The sequence below is a fragment of the Carassius auratus genome, chromosome 10 (genome assembly GCF_003368295.1).
Source record: "Carassius auratus strain Wakin chromosome 10, ASM336829v1, whole genome shotgun sequence".
Classification (NCBI taxonomy): Eukaryota; Metazoa; Chordata; class Actinopteri; order Cypriniformes; family Cyprinidae; genus Carassius; species Carassius auratus.
The window spans coordinates 21,671,399-21,691,038 of record NC_039252.1 but is presented as its reverse complement, the minus strand read 5'-3'; the positions used below and the strand labels follow the sequence as shown (position 1 = coordinate 21,691,038).

Below are 19,640 nucleotides of genomic sequence, written 5' to 3'. Positions count from 1 at the left end.
TGCTCATAAATACTGGACATGGCAACCCTCCAAGAGTGTGCTCTGCAAAGCAAACCTTCCAGATATTACTTCCAAATATATTCTAAAGTATTACCTTCCAAATATTTATTTAATATTACTTTGTTGAAGAATTGCAGATATCGCAAGGTGGAAAAATGTTTCTATGGTCACTATGGTGTCAATCATCTGTAATTTAGGGGATTCACTTCTGTATGACTCCTGAAACTTAATAGTATGTACCTAGCCAATAAAAGTGCAACTGACTACTTTTTTCTCTGCCATTAAATTGAGAGAACAGACCTATCAAATGCATCACAAGTAAATCATACGGCCTGGGCAACCTCCCATTTGATCATGATTCCTCCTTCACAGAGCATGGAGGTCTGGTTGACGTGTGGCCGAACAGAGCAGATACAGTCAGCAGCTTTATTTGAGCTTCTGAATCGAGACTGCAATGAGCTGCGAGACTCTGAAAGAATCCTTCACTCAAGTGACTATTAAACAAAACAGCAGCACTCTGTCATCCTCAAAGGCTCGACTGAAACTATGCATTACACGCACCCGAGAAATACCCAATTGCAAAGATAAATGACACTGTTTTGAAACAACAGTGAGGAAGACAGACAGCGAGACAAGAAACAGAGAGAGCAGAACACACAGAGGGTGAGGAGATACTCTCCAGTTTGGCTGTTTTCACAATAGAGCGTCTGGTGTCCACCCGAGTTCATCTGAACACACAATTTGGTTGGTTTGGTCAATGGGGCACAACCCTAAAATACCTTTATCTACCCTCAAAGGGTTTCTATTTGTATCTTAAAGGGACAGTTCACCCGAAAAGGAGACTTCTGTCATTCTAAACCTGACTTTCTTTCATCTGTGGGAAGTAAAAAAAGATAATTTGACAGTGGGTTGGTTATTGTTAGGTAAGACTAAAATCTTACCATTTTAGGTAATTGAAATAAAGCTGAAATAAAATAGATTTAAATTTAGAGCAAATTGATTTTGAGCCTGCAAGCCTTAATGTGAACTCAAACACCAAATTCTTGCATGACAAAATTATTTGATTTATGCTATTAATATTCATTTTATAGCTCTATACTCTTACTGGTACTTTACATAAAAAATTAAATTAAATATAAATGTTAAATGAAACTTGAAATTTTTAATTACAATTTTACCAAAAAAAAAATGTTTATTAGAGTTATATTATAATAATTACAACAACAAAAATAAATAGAACATAATTTAAAAAAAAGTTACAAAACAACAAAAATTACTAAAACATAAGCTAAAATGAAAACTGAACAAACAAAAATAAAAGCTAATTTAAAATATTATAAATACTATAATTTTATATAAATAACACAAATATATCTGCTTTGGTTCAAAACAACAACAGATCCCACTGACTTTCATTATATTATAAACAATAATAAAAAGAAAATATATACATAAAGAAAATAAAAAGTGACTGATGTAGGTTTGGAAACCCATGGAGGTGGGTAAATAAAAGACAGACACCATTATTTTTGGTTTAACTGTACTTTTGAAGTTGCAATTTACCTTTTGGTGAAAGCAATAAAGCCTAAATTGAGTTAAAGTAATAAAATGTCTTTCTTTTTTGCCACTAGCTCCAAATTGCATACTCGGGCACTTTTCTGTACACATCTTTATAATGTTACAACAAAACACTGTGAATCAGAGCCAACTAACACGTCAAAACTGACCTGTGGAGGAATTCAGACCAAACTACTTTCATGCTTCTCATCTCTCGCAATTCATCCACAATGCCCTGTGCACTTTAAGATTTTGTAGTAAAACTAAAGCCAAAAAAAAAAAAAATACATTTCAGTTTTAGGTCTTCTCCTACACTGTTTCCTAGCTGGTAAAACAAAAAAATGCTGCTAATGTTCACAATAGCACTCGCATTACCCCGTAAAGCCTTATATGCATTATAATAATAATTAAAAAAAATACATAAACACACACAAATATACATATATTAAACTCATATAATTGTACAAAATAAAATAAAAAATAATAATAATAATATATATATATATATATATATATATATATATATATATATATATATATATGCCGTATTCATAGTTTTGTGGTCCAGGGTCACATATGCACATTTTTTTATAATTGTATTTTTACTATACTGACGTATAGTTTATTAGGATCTTACAATGTATTTTTGGCTATTGCTACAAATATACCCGTGCAACTTATGACAGTTTTTTTGCTCCAGTGTCACATACGTGTTTTTTATTGAGTATCATATTTTATACATAAAGCTGTTATGGCTCAAATAGTTTGATATAGTGAAAAAATTGAGTGAAAAATCAGGAAAATAAATCTGGTTTTATTCAGAGGAGCCAACTGAGCTAAAACATGAAATATGGAGCAGTCGCTGATATTTATACGTCCTGATGAAATTCTGATAGCTTGTAATGTAAACCTATGAGATTTTTGTAACAGTATTGCAGATACTTACATAAAATGCATATAAATATCAGTTGTCACTCTATATCTCCCGATAATATCACTTAGTAAGATTATATTTAAATACTTAGTTTAGATCCTTTTAATAATTTGAAGGCCAAATATGATTCAGTAGGCTTTATAGGGTTAAGTGTGCAAATACTCTGCATATTGTAGCCAAATAACGTAATGTGAAAAGAAACCTGCAGGGAATCAAACTCGGGTTCAGACCAAACAATCAAACCGAGTGTGAAAACAGCCTACGAATGCAGAAACACACCAAAATCCCAGACGTACCATTCAAGACAGACACATGGGCGGCTCGAAACAGGCAAAAGTCACATGACACATGCAGTGGTCCAGTGCACTTTCCATACTGACCTTCAGATCCCTGTGCACTATGTCATGATGGTGAATGTGATTGACACTCTCTAGAATCTGATGGATACAATGACTGCAAAGACAAGTGAGACAGAAGGGAAAGAAAAAGAAAAGGAAGGATGAGAGAGGTGTGGCGGAGGAGTGGAGCTGAGACCGGAAAAGGGACAACCCAGATAAGAGAGACTGTTTAATAAGAGGGTGATGAAATGAGACGAGTGATAACAGTGCCTGATGTTACACCAGGCAGAACAATAGCAGAGCAGCTGGGCGGGACGCATCATTTCCTGTGAGATCGCTGCCGATCACATGTGGGATGGAGAAATGAAGGGAAGAGTGGATGCCGAAGATATGAAAACGATCTATGTATGTGCGTTTATCTGGGAGTATGGCTGCTTTCTGATATGCAATCTGTATTTTTAACACACATATCTAATACAATAAAGACTGTTCGCTGAGTCTGACCCGGAAACAGTGTGAGCGACAAAAGTCACTTGTACATTACATTCAGCCCAGTGCTACTGAAAATATCACATTTGTTGAAGTATCATGTAAACATTTGGTTTTGTGACATTTAATTTCCAAAAAAAAAGTGTATTAGTAAGAAAGTATTGATAATTACAGACCTATCCGTCATGTGCTCATTAATTGTTACATTACAACTGAATATTTCCAGCTTGTTCCAAGTTTTCTTTAAAAAAACAACAACATTTAAATAAATAAATCAATAGATACACATTCAAATAATAATCATTTTGAATATAGGTTTTATATAAAATGTATGAATTAATTGACATTAATACCGGTTTTATATTTAATATATGAAAAAAAAACAATATATAAGTTTGGGGTCAGTAATTTTTTTGTTTAAAAGAAGTTAATATTAATAAATCAGCAAGGATGGATTAAATTGATCAAAAGTGACATCAAAAGACTTCATAATATTACAAAAGGTTTTTCATTTCAAATAAATGCTATATATGTGTAGCATGGCATATATCAGCATTGCATCACAGAAATATATTACATATTAAAATATACATTTCTAAATTGTAAAAATACTTCAAAATGTTTCTATTTGTACTGTATTTTAAATCAAATTACAGTATTTTTCGGACTATAAGTCGCACCTGAGTATAAGTCGCATCAGTCCAAAAATACGTCATGATGAGGAAAAAAAACATAAATAAGTCGCACCTGACTATAAGTCGCAGGACCAGCCAAACTATGAAAAAAAAGTGCAACTTATAGTCCGGAAAATACGGTAGCCATATAGTGAACATAAGAGACTTTAACCATTCTTACTCCAAACTTTTTAAAAGTAGTGTACTGTATATATTTATCTACATTTATTTCAATACATTTAGATAGAATTAAACTTCGTTTTTTTATCTCATTGTTTAGCCCTGAATCATGTTCCGATCAGACTTGTAAACAGTTTTAAACGGCAGAGATTTTTTTTTTTACTTCGGCAATCACCTAGCAACAGCATAGTAATGTGAAGAAAACAGTCATTTTCTTCAGAAAGTGTGAATATGTAGTTTCTACTGCTATGGAAACAGATCGAACTCAAATAAAGCACGTGCGACGTTGAATGTGAGCTGACACTGTAATTACGTGCGTTAATTAGAGGCCTACTTTTAGCCATCGCTCTAGTGCAGGCAGGTGGAGGGTCTGCGGCCCTCGGGAGCGGATACATTTCACCGTCCTGACAGCATCGTGACATGTTTCTACCCACGAATATGGCTGATGAGCTCATGGATTCCAGTAGTCTCAGCGCTCGCCAGCTCTTGTGTTTCCTCCCTCGGTAAGTATCTCTTGTTCTGTTTCTCTCCGTATCTCTCACTCCCACATGCGTACCCACACAGTCAAATTGATTAAAGCTTTTCTCCTGAGGGCGACTGCAGTGTGTGTGTGTGTGTCTGTGAGAGGATCTGATGCAGAGAGGAAACAGGAATAGATGGAATGGAAAAAAAGAAGCCGATGGGAAAACTGGAGCAAAGGGACCAGCAGCAGAGAGAGCTGCCGCCCACGCTCGCCGCCTCAGCGAGACACTGCCTCAAACGTTTAACAAGCCTCTGAAACAAAACTCATCTCTCGTATGATGTGGACCAAACTATTACTCACGTTATACTAGAATGTGTGCAGAACACATACTTTATCTGGTTAAAATGCATGTGAAAGAAGAAGAAAGCAGTGTGGATGGGGAGGACGGAGGGGAAATGGACAGGACAACAGGAGAAGACGGAGACGCTGTTTTACCTGGCGTCAGCTTCACTGTAATATTCTCTGGCTACGATGTCTTCAAACAGCTCTCCGCCCGTAACACTGCAGGACAGAGGGACGATATAGGTACCACGGTCACCATATTCAACTGGGATTATTCCCAGTGCATTCAAAATGTGCATTCATATTGCAAAAGCATTTGCAGCATGGCAAGGGAGAGAAGAAAAAGTCAAATAAAAGGTCAAATAAGAATGCGAATAAATGAATTAAAATAATGAATTGAAAAATAATGAAATTTTAACCAAATAAAATGTACAAAATAGCAACAAAAATGTATAAATGTACTACTGATAATGTATATAAAATTAACTAATACTAAATAAATACATTAATTAATTATAATAAAATAACTAATATTTGTTGATTTTTTAAAATTAAATATGTTGGGACTCAAACAAATATTATTCAATAATTTTTTAATATACTAATAAAATAAATTAAAAACCTGTATTGCATGTTTTAAATGAAATAAACTAATAATAAAAATAAGAATAAAACTAATAATAACAATATTAAATAAATATTAATCAATGTAAAGCTAATAAATCTAATAATATAATAATAATTTTAAAATACAATTAAATGAATAATCAAATAAATATTAACATTTTACATTTTAAATACTAATATAAATTAAATTAAAATAAAATCGATAATATAATAATAATTTTTAAATACAATTAAATGAATAATCAAAGAAATATTAACATTTTAAATTTTAAATACTAATATAAATTAAATTAAAATAAAATCAAGGAAGTAGAAATTTCACCAAATGTAATAAATTAAAGGTGATTTGTGTTATTCAGTGCTTTTTTTATTTATTTATAACAATTATTATCATAAGGAAACTACTTTATCCTGTGCTAGGTTAGGTCTGGTTTGGTTGACCCCCCTGAAGTGAAAACAGCATGAGAACAGATTGGCACAGCAACACTGGCTCAACCAATGGCGCGGTCCTTAATTATACTGCAGAGATCACATACTTCACTTCGAAAGCAAATCAAAGTATAAATATATCAAACGTATCAAATAATGTATCAAGAAAAGAATAAATAATTAGAGCAGCATTTATTAAACAAGCACAAATTAAGGAAGATAAACTAAAGACAGTGTGGCTATGCATGACAGAAAAAGTAAGGGAAAGAGAGAGAGAGAGAGAGAGAGAGAGCAGAATGGACGGGGAATCCTCTAGAAGAGAGAACACTGGGGCTTCGGGGGGGAAACCCCTGCTGCAGGATTTCTCTTCGGCTGGGCAGCCCGGCTCTGTTGCTATGGAAACTGGCTCTCGAGTGAGCGAGAGAGAGAGAGAGAGAGAGATGAAGAGAGATGCGAGGGGAAGGTAGAGTGGGTGGCAAAAACAAAGCAGAGAGAGAGATATTATGCGCCATATTATATGGAAGCACTTACAGGTCAAATAAGAGGTAATGGAAGCCTTCCTCTGATATACTGTCATGGAGTCGCACTGCATTACAGAGAAAGAGAGTAATAATATCATCACACACTTCATTTGCCATTCACTCAAACAGCACAATTCAAAGAGCGGTTTTATGGGCGGAAATCAACAGGCTTGCTTTCTGTAATAATGCCTCTCAAACCACCTGCGTCCTGAATGATGGATTTCACACTGATTTCATCACGAATGGAGAAGATGACTTTAATGGACTCACCAATATTGGGATGCTTGAGTAGACGGCAGATACGGGCTTCCCGTTCCAGCTTCTGGTGATCTGGGAAAAGATTTGGGTACCGTGTTAAGCGTCATGTAATGGAGAAATTGCAGATGGAGTAATTCAATGTTAAAAAGCTTAGTAAGCTTTAAACCAATTAGTAGTTTGCACAAATCTTTTGTGGGATTTCATGAACTTTGAGGAACTCTGAAACCATGTTAGCCCTTTCAGTTTCACATGAACTTTAGTTAACCACAAGTTAAGAAACCCAAATATGCCAGATTGACAAGTATTTCAGAGAAATTACCGTTAACTAAAACCAAAACCACACAAAATCGAATGAAGATTAACTGAATAAAATATATATAAATATAAAAAACTATTTCAGTTATTTGCAAAGGCAACATTTCTTATTTTCATTTAGTTTAACTTGAAGCACTAAATTTACTCAAACTAACGGTTTTCTTTTTGAATATATGTTTGAATGTAATAGATTTCTGTGAAGCAAAGCTGAATTTTCAGCATCATTACTCCAGTCTTTCCTTCAGAAATCATTCTAATAGGCTGATTTGAGCGCAAGAAACATTGCTTATCATTATCAAGGTGGAAAACAGTTTTGCTGCTTCACATTTTTTGTGGAAACTGATGCACTTTTTTTCAGGATCCTTTGACGAATAGAAAATAACGGACTACTTTCAAAGATTATTATTATTATGATTATAAATGCCTTTAATGTCACTTTTGAACAATTAAATACATCCTTGCTGAACTGAAATATTTATTTCTTATATAAATAAAATACTCAAATCTTGCTTTTATGGCTTTTTTCATAGAAGAATTGTTAAAGAAATGACACCACTATCTTAAAAACAGCTTGCATTTAGGTTGTCATCACAGGATGGGATGCATAATGTTTGTTTAAAAAAAATAAAAAAATCGAAAAACCTTCATAATTTCACATAGTTTGAACAAAACACACAAGCTTGTTATCATTCTGAAGGATTGTGCTATTTGTTTTTCCCTCCAGTCAAACAGCTCCCGCTCATTTTACACTGATCTCAGATCAGATCTGGTTAAAAGTGCACATTTAAAGCGGTTTCCACATCACTTCAAACACAGCGGCAAAGGTCAGACTCGTCATCACACAGACCACACGATCTACTGTAAACCACACGGTCAACCAGCGGCTAGAGATCATGCAACCTCTACTGGAGCGAATCTGCATGATACTGAGAGACAGACGCGGACGAGGAAGCCTGAGTGATACAGGAAAGAGACCACAGATCGTCCTCAGCGCTGCACGATCCTGATTAAAACACACACGGCTGGCTGTCCATCATCCCAGCATCATTAAGTGTTCCCAAAAGGACTAATGTCTGATTGGTGATGTTTTCCTACTATAAAACACTATAAAGACACACATTACTTCTGAGCTGCAAACAGAACTTGGTTCAAAAACATAATTCTGTGATAGAGGGTGTAAAATGGTCATGAAAAATTCAGTTAGGAGTGTTTTGGGAGTAAAAACACCATTCAAAACTTTGAGGTCGGAAAGATTTTTTAAAATAAATTTTTAACCGAAGATGCATTACTATGATCAAAAATAGAGTAATATTGTAATAGCAATATTGTGCAGGGATTATCATCATTACCTTAATTCACCTAAAACATCATTTAAGAAAAAGCTACTTTTTTGGTACATGAAATAAATAACATTTAACTGAAATAAAATAAAATAGAATAAAAAAAATAAATGAATAAATTCAACTAGTTGTGAAAGAATTATTTAATTTTCTTTCAAGTTAGTTTGATGTAATAATAAAAAAAAAAAATAATTTACAGTACATAAAGACATTTGAAAAAAATAATAAAAATGACCAAAACACAACTAAATACTAAATCTATAATTAAAATCAAAATTATTAATCAAAATATTAATGAAACTATAATTGTATATAAATTGTACTCAAATAACACTGCTATTGTGAAATATTATTTCAGTTTAAAAGAACAATTTTCTATTCATATTTAAAAATGTAATTTATTCCTGTGATGCAAAGCTGAATTTTCATCATCATTACTCCAATCTTCAGTGTCACATGATCTTTCAGAATCATTTTAATACACTGATTTGCTGCTCAAGAAACATTTATTATTATTACCAATGTTGTGCTGCTTAATATTTTTGTGGCAACTGTGATAATGATTTTTTTTCAGGATTTTTTTTATGAACAAAGTTCAAAAGAACAGCATTTGTCTGAAATGGAAATCTTTTATAACATTATTGATTAAATTAACATATACTAGCATATAAGTCGACCTCAGGGAATATATAAAATTACATTAAAAAAAATGCATGTACAGTCAGTTTAGAGAGTGTCATTGTGGCCTCACTGCAACTCTCCAAAACACACTCACACACACAAAAGTTGTCACATGGAGCAGTGCGACTGGTGTGAAGCTGTGAGAATGCTGACATGCAAACACCACAAAACGCCTCTGCAGCAAACAGCATCAGACCCTGCCGAGACTGACTGCTTCATCACCAGACTACAGTCAGCAAGCACAGTACACTCATATTCTAAAATCACTGGGAGCATTTAGAGATTTCTCTGAAGTTCAGTGATAATTAGTCAAAAACACTCTCACTTTTAAATTAAACGGATGTTTTACTGTACCAGTAAGACATTTGTAAATTATCTTCTGAATCCCATCAATATGTACATTAACTATGTACTTCAATTTACATTACATAAGGGTTGCACAATTTGATGGAATAATATTCCCCCCCAGATAAAAAAATTGTGATTGCACAAAAAATAAATAAAATAGAGATTATGTAACATTTTAACTAGAAAATAATATAATAATTATTATAACAATAATTAAATTAATAAACAAAATACTGTAAAATAGAAAAAATACACTTTACAGTAAAAATTTTAACTTAGTGTTAAAATTTCATTTGCAGTCTAGTCTATACTACTTTATTTATCAGAAAATTAAGAATTTGTTTTGTATGATATTGTACTGTAGAATTGTTTTTTTTTATTTTGCAGCAAAACTGTAAAATTAAAATACTAACATGTATTGTTCTCGTCAAGCTTTTATGTCCACAGAAAAAAAAAAAAAAAAAAAAAACGATTCAACAATTCATATCCTTTGTGTCTCTCCACATCACCGTGGCGAATTATTGAATTAAGTTGATATTTTTGTGCTTCATAACATTACGGATGAATATTCTGACGATGCTTTTCATACTTTTCTGGACTTTGACAGTCTATTTTACTTGCCAGTCTATGGGACAGTCACAAGCCTCCTGATTTTCAAATATTTTCAAAAATATCTTAATTTGTGTTCCTGAAGACGAACAAAGTGTTTACGGGTTTGGAACGATATGGTAAGTGATTAATGACAAAATGTTCATTTTGGGATGGAGTGTCCCTTCATTATGACTGTTTATTATTATTAACATTGTTTGATAGTCATTTATATTTAAATCACAAAAATCTTTGTCTATATTGTGCAGCCAAAAGTTACTTTGATTTATAGTGCTGTCCTAAATCAGGATATTCAACCAGAAAAATTAAAGGCCAGGACTTTAGTTTATCTATTGGGATTTGATTCATTGTGCACTTAGCAGAAGCTTTTATCTGTTGATGCTTTTATGTAAATAACATATTCCAATAACTAAATAATAGAATAACTAAACATAGGCAATTTTGATGCAAACTAAATTTGCCAGGAGGTAAACTAAAAATAATTTCACACGGAGGAAGCCACAACCATATGCAATCAAATGCAACTGTGCTCACGTTTGCATGGCAGGATAATAGGCCTGTCTGAAACAATTACAGCTCCAACAATCAATTTTATTGCTATTTATCCCAGCACTAAGCCATTATAATTGGAAACAATCACCGAGGTGACTGCCCTGATCAACCAAGTGCAGCATGTGTGTTTGTGTGTGTGTGTGTGTGTGTGTGTGTGTGAGACACTTCAGGTAAATCCAGGTCAACTCCACACTGCATTGCAGGTGCTGCGATTATGCATAAAGTGTTCACAGCAAATCACAACTTCCCCAAAGCAGCTCTTGTTGTGTAATAAGACAATAGTTGTTGAGGAAGAGGCTGCAGCGTCATTGGCTGCGCTCGGTGTCAATCACTCTACCCAGGCCCCTCCCCCTCATATTTGCTCCTGTTTAGAAACTTCCTTCACATTAGGGCTGTGCAAAAAACTGAATGTCATAAGAAGTATATCTCCAGCACGTGCGTTCAGATCAGTGTTGTCAGGTTTTCAAAACAAATGCTGACCAGTTGCTTCTCAAAACTAGTCCAAATCTAGCCCTGGTTGGCCTTTACTACACAGAGCCGTAGTTCACACAAAATCAATTTCAAAATCGCAAGCGATTCTTTGTCGATTTTGAAAGCGATTTTGTGTAGCTTGTCCGTGGACTATGGCTCTATGTAGTAAATGCCGCTCCACCTGAACCAGTGTTGCCAAGTCTGCGGTTGTTTTTCATGTCCGCAGGTTGAAGCGACCCCAATATCAATAATGTGATGTTTAGCCCCTAAAATGCGAATTTTACCAAGACAACCCTGCCAAAAAATGTGTATTTTAGCCCCGGGACACAATTTCTTATAGGGGAACCTCCTGGAAACATGATTTGGCTAGTTTTGGACTAGTTTTGAGAAGCAACTGGGCAGGATTTGTTTTGAAAACCTGGCAACCCTGATCTGAACGCACGTGCCGGAGATATACTTCTAATCACAGGAGCGCCTTTACTGACGAGATGCGCATGAAAAATCGCATTCGATTTTTTGCACAGCCCTACTTCACATGACACCCAAACCCTGTTTCTGTAGCAAAACCGCGATAGTATGAATGCACCCCGATGTCTGAGTGAAAGCGGACCATCGCATGGGCGTCAGGGGACAGCGATGTGTCAGATGTGGTCACGAGCTGAGTCAAAACAACAGCAGCAATGACGAAGTGACAATCTGAAAGTTTTCCATTTGAAGTGCGGCATGGCTTTGTTTCAGAAGTGCAGCAGCAAACAAAAGCCCCTTGTATTGGAGTACTTGAAGCCGTGGGTGTGTGTTTTAGCATGCACACGAGTCCTGGGCTCTTGGCATGTTGGCCGAGGCGTGCCAAATGCTCGTGCTGCCTGTGATGACCTGCTGACCGTATGATTATCCCGTGTGAGGCCAATGCTTCCCAAAACACACACACACAGACACACGTTCACACAAAATATCACAGAGCACCACAACAAACATGTCAACTAGGCTAAGTGCTGACATCTTTATATTCACCTAGTCAATTTAAATGTTACGCTTATTTACAAGTTCATAATTGCATTTTTGGGGTCTGCTAGAACATGTAGTAAAGGGTTAGATACAGAGAAGACATTTTAAACAATGTTGGTAACCAAACAATTGATGCTCCCCATTGACTTCAATAATACTACGGAAGTCAACTGCTACCAGAACTGCCACACAGTTGGTAACCAGTTGGTTTGGTTACCAACATTCATCAAAAAAAAAAAAAAAAAAAAAAAAAAAAATATATATGTTGGTAGGTTTATTAAAAAAAACTACTTTTTCAACATGTAGCCCCGTCTAACAAAAAAGGCTTTTTATATTTTTCCTGCATGTGGATTATTTTTGCAATTGAATCCACCTTCCGTTACTGACATTCTTCAAAATAGGACTGCATGATATTGGGAAAAAATGACATTGCGATATTTTATTTTTCTCTCGCGCGCGCTCTCTCTCTCTCTCTCTCCCTCTCTCTCTCTCTCACGCACGCTCTCTCGCTCTCTTTCTCTCATGGCAAGGCCATGCGATATCTGCATAATTTTAATAATAGGCTTCTAATTAATAAATCTAATTAATAAACGTAAACTTATAATTTTAATAAACGTTGCAAAAGGTCAAAGTTTTAGTTTGACGCATAAAGCAGATAATTGCTTGACAATTAAAAGAGTTAAGTGCAATACTTTCCAGTAAACAACTCTTTGCGGTCTCGTCTTGCTGTCTGACTCAAGGTGCATCTTGCACAGCGTCTCTTCAGTTAATTCTGTCGCACGTATGCATGCACACAGAATTGCGTTTCAGACGGCGCATGAAAACACAGAGTTAATTCGTCTTTCGCATCTCCTCATATTTCGGTCTTGACGATCATTCTCGTAAACAGTCGGTTATGTTTTAAATGAATGTAAACAGCTGAGAAAAAAGACAGATGTGTATTATTATACTGGATCCGTGCGGTCGGATTTAAAGGGACAGTAGCCTATAAACGTGCTGCTGAATATGTCACTAATGTTAATAAAACAACAAAACAGCTATAACAAATTACAAGTTAAATTACATACAGTGGACACAGTGCAGTGTTATTTTACACTTAATTATTAAATTTATGTACCAGAATAGTACAGTTTATTTTTTCTATGCTTGTAAATTGTGTATTTCTTTTTTTACTCATTGTTCACTTGCCTTTAATCATGTTGGAACTTTATCAGACTATAGTTTATTTTTTTTTATATTTTAAAATATAATTGAAATTGATTTTACACACTTTAAGCAATATCGTATCACATATCGAATATCAAATTTTTTAACAAGGTCTCGCAAATCGCATTATTCTTCAATATCGCACAGCCCTAGTAAATGATGACAGAATTTTCATTCTGGGGGAACTACTTTAATTTAGTCAGCTGTTTGTTGTTGTGTCAAATCTCCTTTTCAGTTTTTAATCATATTAATTCAACCTGTCTTGTCCAAGTTCTAGTTGACTAAAAGTGAGTCACTATGTATTCATATTAAGGAATGTATTAAATATCCTTAAAAGATCTGAAAATAGCCACAGTTTTTTAGACAAATCATCCATCTCAAAGTGCAAATCAACCACATTTTCCCTGCCCAAAAGCATTTTCCAGCAGTCATGATTTACCTCTTGCAGAGAGCTTTTTGGTGTTGATGATTTTGGCAGCATACTCTTGGCCCGTGCACAGCTTGACACAACGTCTCACGACGGAAAAGGCCCCCCTGAAGAAACAGACAGAGAAGAAAATACACCATTGAACTTGATGTGGAACCCCAAAATATCCGTTCAAAACGCTTAAATGGGACACTTCTGTTCTCTATGTGTGTTTCATGCAAGCAAATGTTTTATTTTTGGGTGAACTGTTAAGAAGAACAACAGTTATGCACATCTACCTCTTTACCAGAAGCATCAACAGAGCCAGATCAGAAATGAAAGCAACACGCAGGAGTTTGATGCGCAAATATTCATGATGTTCACATGGGACACAAAATGTAGAACACACTCTGTCTTTCAAAAGCCTCCTTGAGTCTATTTTCAGAAAGACCTGCGTTATGAAAATCACTTGAGACATTCATGATAACGGTCTGATGTCATTCCTTACTGGCTAAATTTAGCATATCTTGTTACAGTTACACAATACACTCTGCATGTCTCAAGCAGCCGCTCCAGATCTGTGACTTCCCGCCCCTCACCGAAGGTTCAAATACCCTTGGAAACACCCATGTGATGAGAACATGTGATAAAAACAGAGCATATGCCCCCTCATGACCTCAGGCCAATCACCTGCGCACGATTCGCTTGGCTAGCGGTCTAGAAGAAACAATGCCTGGAAGGTCTTGAGTATCATAAGATGCAGATCATCATTCAAAACCATGAAAGAGATGTAAAGGTCAACCATACACTTTCAAAAAAGTGAAACGGTAACATGGTAGTACTATGTTTTAGGACATTTTCAACATGTAAATAAGTAATGAATGTTAAAATTCTAGCTAATGCCAATAAGTTTATGGGTAATCAATTAATATTCTGACTCAATAAAATGGAAGCCCATTTCCACCACTGAGAAAAATAAAAAATAAATAAAAACTTATTGCGACTTTCTATCTCACAATTCAGGGGGGTCTGATATGTTCTCAGGATTGCAAGTTTATTTCTTACAATTCTGACTTTATATCACAATTGCAGGTTATAAAGTCAGAATTGCGGAATATAAATTCGAAATTGTGAGAAAAAAGTCGCAATTGTAAGTTTGTAGCACGGGATTGCAATAACCTTTTTTTTTTCTTTTTTTTTTAGTGGCGGAAACGGGCTTCCATACAATACAGTTAACAAAAACTACAATTAAAACAACAAAAAAAAAATCTGGAACCTGAAAAAAAATTATATATAAATGTGTGTGTGTGTGTGTGTGTGTATAAATAAAATAAAAATGACTAAAAAAAAAATTATAGAAACTATACAGACATATATGGGTAAAACACAAAATGATCAAAACAAAAATGACAAACTTCAATAAAAATTTTAATGAACAGAAAATAATGAAAAAAAAACTAATTTAAAATAATAATACAATCTATAACAGTGTCCCAATTGCACATTAAATGACATTAAAATTCCATAAAATGAAAGATAACAACACTAAAAACTAAACTCAATAAGTTTAAATGTTGCAAGTTAATTTAGGGCTCAAAACATTAAACTATATTATTAATAAATATTTGCATATTTTAATATTAAACATTTCACAGCTATAAAACTATTAAATTATTTGTGTTTTAAAGATTAAATCTTTGTGAATGCAAAATTAAGCATTAAATATTGGCCTAGATATAAATATATACTGCACATAATTCAATAAAATTTAATTTGCATATGGTAATGAAGTACCATAGTATTACCATCTGATATCATTACTTTACCATGGTGCCATTGCAGATTACAGTAAAGTCAGCATATTAACACATTAACATTTATAATGTAGTGGGTGACAATATATGTTTTATGATGGCTGATATGAAGCCAATATATGTGAAATTGCACTATTTAATTTAAATTATAAATTAAATTAAAATAGATTTTGCATATTATTTACTAAAAATAATCATTTTGTTATTTACTAGAGCAAAAGTTCACAGAGCTGTTACAATAAAAGTCCCACTTGTGACATTTATCGATCAAAACCGAAATCTTTTCAGCAAATGCCGATAATAATAATAAATGCATTCAACCACTAATATCATGTATTATTATAACTAATGAAATCAATTATTGCTTGCCAGTGTGTGGGAAACAACACTTTCAAGAAGAATGAAGAAGAAGAAGCTTCTCGCCTAATAAAGCAGAAGGTCATGAGACCGTGTGGAGGCCGGAGAGCGTCTGTCTGCAGACTCGTGCGCTCTGTTAGGGAACCAGTCGTTTCATTAGTGCTGGAAACAGCCTGAGCGTCTCAGCGGAGACATTGAGCTGATTTACTGCCGTCGGCCTGTCAGGAAAACTGAACCGCCGAGCTGCGGGCTGCTGAGGTGTTCAGGGTAAACTGGCACACAGCCGCAGAACACACACTCACAAACCCAAAACACCTACAACAACAACACTGTTCTGACGAGTCAGAACCCTAGAACTGGAAATTAAACCATAAAGTGTTACTAAATTCATAATATAATAATAATGAAGGCTGCATTTATTTGATCAAAAATGCAGTTAAAAACAGTATTAATGTGAAATATTATTACAGTTAAAAAAAATGATTTTCTGTTTAAATATATTTCAAAATATAATTTACTCCTGTGATGGCAAAGCAGCCAGGCTAATCTTTTTAATATGCTGATTTGGTGATCAAAAAATATTTCTTAAAAGTTTGAGGTCATTTTTTTTTTTTTTTTTTTTTTTTTTCTTCATACACACACACATACATGTACACATTAACATTTTCTAATTTATTTATATTTATCAAAAGTATTTCTATATAACATTATGAATATATATTTTATATGTTGTGTACAGTTTTACATCTGTACAATCTATCAAAGAGCTGTTAAGAAGAGGCTAAAATGCATGTCTCTGCCACAAACTGAGGATGTGGTCAAATATTCAGTTCAGTAAGATCTGCTGAAACATCACAAACACAAAACGTTTAAAAAGAATTTAAAAATGTCTATTTCTCCACAGTGAGCGGGAATATACTCTACGTTGAGATGAACTGAAAATGAAACCCACAGAGTATTTAAAAAAAACGAGAAGTTTAAAAAGTTATGAAACAGCTTATGAGAAAAGTCTGTCTACTACGATGTTTCTGTGATTGTGGGTGATACACACGGGGCCTGGTTAATCATTCGGCAGAAAAAAGGTGCAAAAGAAACACAATATTGACTGACTGGAGAAGAAGTGGGGGGGGGGGGGCTGAGAGAGTAAAATAATTTCCTAACGTCAGGCCACTGGCATGCCTCAAACACACACACACACACACGCAGTCAGATTACAGACAGCAAACAGCCGCCCGGGCAGCTCTCACAGCTCCAAATGTCACAGGACAGAACGACACAATGTAGAGACCCTTCTCTGTCTGACCAGAGTTTATGATACATTTTAACATTCATTATAGAACTCACTTGATAAACTGTATCAACCCTTCATATGCATTCTCGGAAAATACAAAACTGTCAAAATGTATTAATATGTACACTTTAGATACTAATATGCACTTTAAAGTAATAATGTGTAACTTAAGATAATAATATGCAGCATTTAGGGGGATATAATGCACAAAAATGTAACTTTTAAATTTTGTACCTATAGGATCCGGCACAGGCGACAGCGTTGCACCTTTTTTCAAAGAGTGTCTAGATAAAACGCAGCGACCTTTTGGCCTGGTAATACTCTCAAATGTATCACACTGAACACAACCTCCAAATAACCTCCTGACAGCTGATAATTATAATCAGACATATGAAATAAACTCCTGTAAGCCGCTGTAATGTTTCCTGACAGCTCCTCTGAGCTTTCTGCATGAAATGCACCACACAATATTCTCAGGATTATGTTAAATACTTTCATGCATATTAATGGAACTCCCTTGTGCATTCTAGATACACAATATCTCTACATTAACCTTTAAATTAACCCCTGATTGATCATGTTTGATCTTTAATTAAATGCACTCACTATAAGAGCTCTTTAGTTAGCTTTAGTTCTTTAGTTTAGCTCTTTAATGCATTTCAAAGCAACTCCAGTTATTTTTCCAAACAGCATATAAAAAGCATGCAACATCCTCAGATTTAACACATGCATGCTCATTTTTATAATCAGAGACTGTATGCACATAAATATTCACTGTAATATGCACAGTGGTGGGTGTATTTAAATGCAACTCCCCTCTAATGTTTCCTGACAGCTCCTCTGAGCTTTCTGCATGAAATGCACCAGAGGGGCCACAAAACATGCAATATCTTCAAAATTAACCCCTGACGGCTTATATTTATGAGCACAGACAGTTCAAATAAACACAGTAGTGGGAGTATTTGAATGCAACTCCCTCTGATGTTTCCTGACAACTCTTTTGTGCATCCTGCACGAGATGCATCGAATTCAAACATGCAAAAAAAATATGCATGCACATATAGTAAATATATAAACATTAACTTCAACATATATGATAACAGAGTATTTAAATGCAACACGCCTTTAGGATTCCCGATAGATACTCAATGCATTTCAGATGCCAAAAAGCATCAAACACTATCAAAAGGATTATCAGGTCGCCGTTTATCATCATAGACTCGATACAGTTAAACAGCACGTTAGTGGTAGTATTTAAACTCAACTCCTTCCGATGTTTCCTGACAACTCCTTTCGGCTTTTGCATATGAATTTGCATTCAGGAAATTTGTGATATCAATACAATACACTCGGGTTACGCACAAACACCAACCGAGAAAGCAAATCTTACTTTCCAAGTTCTTCATACAGCTGGTACTCGTCAGTAAAGCGCGTGCAAGTTGTCGTTGCCATTTCTCAGCCCTCAGCGTTCGCGGCGATATCCGAGCTTTGTGTCCAGCACTACGATTATTCTCCTGTGCCTTCGACTTGTGGGATTTTTGAGGACAAAACTTCAACTTGGACACGGATTCGAGTGAGGGAGAGGTTCGCCGACGAGCAGACTCGACTGCTTTACCGACCTCTCACCGAATGCGCTGTTCAGCTGCAGTGCACTAGTTTTCCGCTGTGAGAGACGCGCGCGCTGTCACCGCTGGAGGGCGCGCCGGAGCTTACGTCTCTCCGTTTTTCACCTGTTTTAGTGGGTGTAATTATTAAACTAATAACACATTTAGAAATGAATAATGTTCAATTTAACGGGCCAAATCTATATACAACGCTTCAAACATATATGCCACCAAACACACATAATTTGCGCACTCGTTGTTTTCAGCAATGACTAACCTAAAATGCCCCTGATTGGCCATAAGCTAAACAGAAATCTATGTGATTGGTTATAATTCTCAACGCTGAAAAAAATGCCTAAAAAGCAATCTGATGCATTTCGCAAATTAACACGTTTCTTTCATTTTCACATGTAATTTTAATCGAGACAGCAGTTTTTATAGTTTTCATGCATGTTAAACTGAATACATTAATATATAAATGAATATATATATAGATAGATAGATAGATAGATAGATAGATAGATAGATAGATAGATAGATAGATATAGATAGATAGTAACCCTTTGTTAATAATTAAAATAAAAATAAAAAAACTCTGTGAAAATAAATCTGCATTGTTTATCCTTTTTTCTCTTTCATTTAAAGAAATTAACAAAATTCTAAGCTAAAATAAACTTTTTTGTAATTGGCTACAATTATGACCACCCCTGGAAATTCCTATGTGTAAATGTGTAAAGTATCTCTCTCCTCATGTTATCATATTTTAGCACACCAAGGTGATTAAAAACATGAAATTGTCCAGCCATGATTTCCAGTTTAACAGAAAGGT

At 34.7% G+C, this 19,640-nt stretch overlaps 1 protein-coding gene across 42 annotated transcripts in view; it reads right to left on the bottom strand.

Moving 5' to 3' along the window:
- Window positions 1–18,894, bottom strand: part of camk2b2 (calcium/calmodulin-dependent protein kinase (CaM kinase) II beta 2) — a 63,283-nt gene extending 44,389 nt beyond the window's left edge. For 12 of the 42 annotated variants that reach the window (XM_026274464.1, XM_026274479.1, XM_026274475.1 and 9 more), the window contains exons 1-5: window positions 18,598–18,893; window positions 13,779–13,873; window positions 6,825–6,884; window positions 6,565–6,619; window positions 5,131–5,196 (exon numbers count right to left, since the gene is read on the bottom strand). In XM_026274464.1, coding sequence (XP_026130249.1) covers window positions 5,131–5,196; window positions 6,565–6,619; window positions 6,825–6,884; window positions 13,779–13,873; window positions 18,598–18,659 — 338 coding nt within the window. In that variant the 5' untranslated portion in view covers window positions 18,660–18,893. Of the gene's footprint in view, window positions 1–2,871; window positions 2,945–5,130; window positions 5,197–6,564; window positions 6,620–6,824; window positions 6,885–13,778; window positions 13,874–18,597 lie in introns of all 42 variants that reach the window. The other 30 variants (XM_026274490.1, XM_026274501.1, XM_026274495.1 and 27 more) reach the window with 10 other exon arrangements.
- Between the last annotated feature and the right edge of the window lie 746 nt (window positions 18,895–19,640).